Below are 6,000 nucleotides of genomic sequence, written 5' to 3'. Positions count from 1 at the left end.
GCGCCTGGGTGGCTCAGTTGGTTAAGCGACTGCCTTCGGCTCAGGTCATGATCCTGGAGTCCCTGGATCGAGTCCCGCATCGGGCTCCCTGCTTGGCAGGGAGTCTGCTTCTCCCTCTGACCCTCCTCCCTCTCATGCTCTCTGTCTCTCATTCTCTCTGTCTCAAATAAATAAATAAAATCTTTAAAAAAAAAAAAAAGAAAAGGGTAATCTGCCAGCTAAACATTAAAAGCCAAGTCAAATATTCCAGGTATCAAGGGACTTTAGCTACCTGACCTACAACAGCTGTTAATTTTTCTGTGTGGTTACTGTTGTCTAGTAGAATTAAAAATTAGATGTAATCACCAAAACACTGGAGAAACCTGTATTTGTACTTGTAATGACTTTTAGATGTTATTTTGGTTGTATTCCATTACAATTGAAAAGAAATAATGTATTCTTTTCAGCTTCAGGAAAATCAAGACGAAATAGAAAATATGATGAATGCAATATTTAAGGGAGTGTTTGTACATAGATACCGGTAAGTCAGGACATTTTTTCTGTGTAATTCTTACTCTAGTCAGGTTTGGATATTTAGTGGTTTAGGGAGTATAAAGTAGTAGAAAGAGCATTGGAATAAGATCAGTGTTAGAAGGTAAGGTCTTCCACTGATTGAGATATTCTAGTTAAGTTATTTAATTGCTCTGAAATTGATATTTCCTCACTGAAAAATGGGGTAATGTGCTTCACTAGTACCTGCCCAGCAGATGGAATCTACTTCTATGATTAGGAGTCAGGGTACAAAATACTTAATTGCTTTTGGATGTACTATGTTAGTAGAAACTATACATGATGGTTCAGGACTCTTATCATTTGCATGTCGGGAAAATTTGGATAGATTTAAGTATTTTCTTTTACTATTTTGAATGAGCAGAGGAAAGAAGTAGGTGATCTTATCATCATTTCTGCTGTAACCTATTCTTTAAATGTTAGTGGTATTTTTATTCAACTTCTCCCTCACTTCCTCAACTTGGCAGTTATTGAATCACTTTCTTTGTAATGTCTCTTGATCCATTCTTACCTTTTTGTTTCTGTTGTCACCATTATCTTAGTCTATTCCTCTATCATTCTCATACCTAGAGATTATTGAAGTTTTCCTAAAACATTCTTTTGTTGTGTTATTCCTCTGCTCAAAAGCTTTCAGTGACTCACCTAGTACCTACAGGATGAATTCAAAATAATTTAGTGTGACATTCAAATCCAAATGAAGCTTGGCCTCAGTGTTACATGTAACTAATTCTCTCCTGGAAAATTATGCTCTAACCAAACTAGTGTGCCTGCTGTCTTCTGAACACACCATGCCCAGCAGGTGTGAGCAGAGGCTGGGATATTTCATGGTATAAAAGGTGGGGGTCTAATTTTGTTTGTATTTTTATTTAATTTTAAATATTTATGTGTTGAGAATTATGCTTTGCCAGGTAGTCTGTAAACATTTAGGGGATCATGCTTCAGTTCTACTTTTAAATCCCCAGTAATCTTTTAAGATAGTGGTATGTTCATACTAGGTGTGAAGTATTTGGCAGCTCTTGGATAAATCACAAATCCTGATGTTATAGTGGCACTAATATACATAATTTTTCCTTCCTCCACTCAGTGATGCAATAGCTGAAATTCGAGCTATTTGCATTGAGGAAATTGGCATTTGGATGAAAATGTATAGTGATGCCTTTCTAAATGACAGTTATTTAAAATATGTTGGCTGGACTATGCATGATAAGGTAAGATATACCCTTACAGAATGTTTATCTGTCTACACATAGGCATAGCTATCTAGAGCTCTCATTCATAATGAGTTATCTGTGTATAGGTATACCTGGGACCACATTCCTATAGACCTTTCTCCTTTATTGTTTTCTGTCTGGTCCAAGAAAACATGGTCTCTATCGCATAAAGTCCCCTAGATTTTTTTAATCTTGGTAACTGATTTAGACTTCAATCTTGAATTACTTTTTGTAGTGAAACAAACATTAGAATCATGTAGGTGGTAGTGGTTAGGCATTTCTTAGAGCTGTAAGAAGAGTCTTTATTCTTACTATGTGAGTGCTATATACTTTTTGAAATTTTTCTAACTTTCCTTCTCTCTTCATAAACATGTATCTTAGCCAGATTATAAATTACAACTTGGTCTCTGGCATACTTTTATTTTATTTTATTTTATTTATTTTATTTTATTTTATTTTATTATTCTGCCTTTCTCTTAGGCTGCCTCTTCACTAGCCTTGAAATTCTTTGCATGTATCCTTTACAAATATTACTTTCTGTAAAGGAAAACTTACTGTGAAATATGCTACCGTTGTCTTTCACAATAGTATTGCTCTGAACAAATTTTGAAAAAATTTTCATTTGACATACAGAAATAATAACCCCAAAGGTATTTAGTATTAAATGTATGTATTGATTTCCTATATTTTTTCATTATCAAAGATGAGAGTTTTTGAAAATGAGAGTTTTGAAGAATTGTATGGAACATATTTAAAAATCTAAAGTAAAAGATACTTGTGTATGTCTTGAATATTCAGGTTGAAAATATGCAGAGTTTTAATACATTTTCTCCTCTTGCTTCATTTAGCAAGGTGAGGTAAGACTCAAATGTCTCACTGCTCTACAAGGGCTTTATTATAACAAAGAGCTTAATTCCAAACTGGAGCTTTTTACCAGTCGGTTCAAGGTTAGTATTACTTAAAGTATTTAAAAATTACCTGTTGTTTGAAAATATTTTTCTCTTACTTTAAAAATACCTTAATTTTTTTTGTCCTTAGGATAGAATTGTGTCTATGACCCTTGACAAAGAATATGATGTTGCAGTACAAGCAATAAAATTACTTACTCTTGTTTTACAGTAAGTATGTACTTATTGCATATTACTAATGTCCAGATATTTAAATAATACATTAGACAAGATGGTTTAAATTTATCTGGTTCTAAATTTTAATAACTTAAGACATGGAATTTTTACAGCTGGAAGTTCAATTTTCTCATGTAAGATTGAGTAAACTGAAAGAAGGAACCATTAGACTAGAAAATTTTAACTGAGCTAGGAATTCCTGTGTTCTGATTCTAATGATCAGTTTCTTTTCCATTTCACTGTCTTAGGTGCCCTTGAAAAAAAATTAAACACTTGATATTATATTTGTTACACTTTTAGAAATTAGTATTTACTGAAATTTCTCTGGAAACAATCTGAATTTAAAACATTCTGTTATGTTAAAATGTAATAATGATGCAATTGTTTCCTTTTTAAAAAATTTACCATTTTAATTAAAAAAATTTTTTTTAAATTTCTAATTGAAGTGTAGTTGGCAAATAATACTAAGTTCATTTCAGGTGTACAACATAGTGATTCAATAATTATATACTTTATGAAATGCTCACCACAATATGTGTGTGTATTACGGTATTACTGACTGTATTCCCTATGATGTACTTTTCATCCTTGTGACTTACTTATTTTATAACTGGAATTTTGTACCTCTTTCCTTTTTTTCCATTCTTGCCAACACTGTTCTTTCTTGTCTTTTTGATATTAGCCATTCTGACTGGTGTGAAGTGATACCTCATTGTGGTTTTGATTTGCATTTCCTTAATGATTAGTGATGTTTACCATCTTTTCATTTGTCCGTTGGTCATCTGTATGTCTCTGGAAAAATGTCTATTCAGGTCCTCTGCCCAGTTTTTAAATCAGATTTTTCTTCATTTTTGATGTTGAGTTGTATGAGTTCTTTATAAATGAAAACAGTATGGAGGTTCCTCAAAAAACAAACAAAAAAACCCTAAAAATAGGAGTACCATAGGATCCAGTAATTCCACTTCTGGGTATTTACCCAAAGACAATGGAAACACTAATTTGAACAGATACATGCACCCCTATGTTTATTGGAACATTATTTACTATAGCCAAGACATAGAAGCAACATAAGTGCCCCATCAACAGATGAATGGATAAAGAAGATGTGGTATATATACACAATGGAATATTAGTCATAAAAATTTTTAGCATTTTAAACATATTTTAAATGTACAGTTTAGTAGCATTTAGTATGTTCACCTTGTTGTGAAGCCATCACCATTATGAATATCCAGAACTATTTTTAATCATTCCATACTAAAACTTTGTACCCATTAAACACTGATTCCCCATTCCTTCCTTCCTGCCTAGCCCCTGGTGACCACTGTTGTACTTTTTATCTCTATGAATTTAACTATTTTAGGTAATTCACATAAGTGGAATCTTACAGTATCTGTCCTTTTGTATCCGGCTTATTTCAGTTACCATGGTATCTTCAGAGTTCATTCATGTTGTAGCATGTAGATTTCATTTACTTTTGAGGCTCAGTAATACTCTGTTGTATGTTTATACCACATTTTATTTACCCATTCATCTGTCAGTGGACATTTAGATTGTTACCATGATCCAAATAATAATTGCCAAAGGGTATTTTTTTTAACCTAGCATGCTACTTCTGACACTCCTATGGAAAATTCATCATGTAATAGTAGCCAGTGAAATTGTGATAAAAACTAATGTGTGATGACTGCCCAGTATCATTTTAAGTCATATTGTAAAACTGTAGTAATTTTTAAATTTTGGTACTGGTGTGTGAATAGACTGATTAGTAGCAGAGAATAAAGAATACAGACAAACGCAAACAAATCCAGGAACCTAGTATAGGATGAGGGTGGCATTTCCTTTAAGAAAATAAATGGTTTTGGGGCACTTGGGTGGCTCAGTCGGTTGAACATCTGCCTTCGGCTTGGGTCATGATCTCAGGGTCCTGGGATCGAGCCCCACGTCAAGCAGAGCAGGGAGCCCGCTTCTCCCTCTGCCTGCCGCTTCCCCTGCTTGAACGTGTGCTCTCTCTCTTGCTGTCAAATAAATACATAAAATCTTTTAAAAAAAAAAGATAAATGGTTTTGTGACAGCTAGGTTCTATTTGGGGAAAAATTAAATCAGATTCCCATCTCATTCCTTATACAAAAATAATTTCCAGATGGATGACATGTTTAAATGCAAGTAAATGAAACCATTAAAGTACTAGATGAAAACTTGGGGAAGATTAAACGTTTTTATTTTTTTTTGTTTTATATGTAAAATGAGCAAGAGCTCTCTGAACATGACATAAAACCTAGACATAAAAAAATCATTGAATTAACTACATAAAAATGAAAAAATGTCTATATGACATAAAATACCATAAACTCAGAAAACCAATGACAGATTGGTCAAAATATTTTTATCATTGGAGTCAATTTTAATAAATTAAAGGATGGATGGGGCGCCTGGGTGGCTCAGTTGGTTAAGCGACTGCCTTCGGCTCAGGTCATGATCCCGGAGTCCCGGGATCGAGTCCCACGTCAGGCTCCCTGCTCAGCAGGGAGTCTGCTTCTCCCTCTGACCCTCCTCCCTCTCATGCTCTCTGTCTCTCATTCTCTCTCTCGCAAATAAATAAAATCTTAAAAAAAAAAAAATTAAAAAAAAAATAAAGGATGGAAACCTAATAATGGTCAAAAGTTAGAGAACCAGATCATGGACAGAAAGAAAATTAAAAAATATATGAAAAGATGTTTAGCCACACTCAGAGACAGGTAAATTAAAATGAGATCATTTTTTAACCCGTTGCTTGACAAAGATACAAAAGTGTTTGGTAATACACTGTGTTGTTGAAGCTGTGCAAAAACAGGTCTTTAAAACACTGTGATGGGGGACTATAAATTGGTATAACCCCTTTGGAGAAAAGCTTGGCAGTATCTATATTCAAAATTTTAATGCTCACATTCTCTAACAGCATTGTTTGTAATAGAATTATTGAACTAGCCTAAATGATTATCAGTAGAGGAAGAATTAAATATGTAAGATAATAGCTATTTTGAGCAGTCTTAACTATTGCATTTTCTTTTTTAGTTGGACTTAAAAAATTATAAATATATATACATGTTATGAAAGTATTGAAAGAATTATGAAAT

General features: G+C 33.3%; 1 protein-coding gene across 7 annotated transcripts in view; it reads left to right on the top strand.

Moving 5' to 3' along the window:
- STAG2 (STAG2 cohesin complex component) overlaps positions 1 to 6,000 on the top strand; it is a 133,834-nt gene that overhangs the window by 82,501 nt on the left and 45,333 nt on the right. For all 7 annotated transcript variants that reach the window (XM_081808290.1, XM_031038203.2, XM_006742503.3 and 4 more), the window contains exons 9-12: positions 447 to 520; positions 1,634 to 1,757; positions 2,609 to 2,707; positions 2,799 to 2,878. In XM_081808290.1, the coding sequence (XP_081664416.1) occupies positions 447 to 520; positions 1,634 to 1,757; positions 2,609 to 2,707; positions 2,799 to 2,878 (377 nt within the window). The remainder of the gene's footprint in view (positions 1 to 446; positions 521 to 1,633; positions 1,758 to 2,608; positions 2,708 to 2,798; positions 2,879 to 6,000) is intronic.

The sequence above is a fragment of the Leptonychotes weddellii genome, chromosome X (assembly GCF_054177405.1).
Source record: "Leptonychotes weddellii isolate Sample4059 chromosome X, ASM5417740v2, whole genome shotgun sequence".
NCBI classification, from domain to species: Eukaryota; Metazoa; Chordata; class Mammalia; order Carnivora; family Phocidae; genus Leptonychotes; species Leptonychotes weddellii.
The sequence above is the reverse complement of the archived record's forward strand: the minus strand, read 5'-3'. Positions and strand labels throughout refer to the sequence as shown.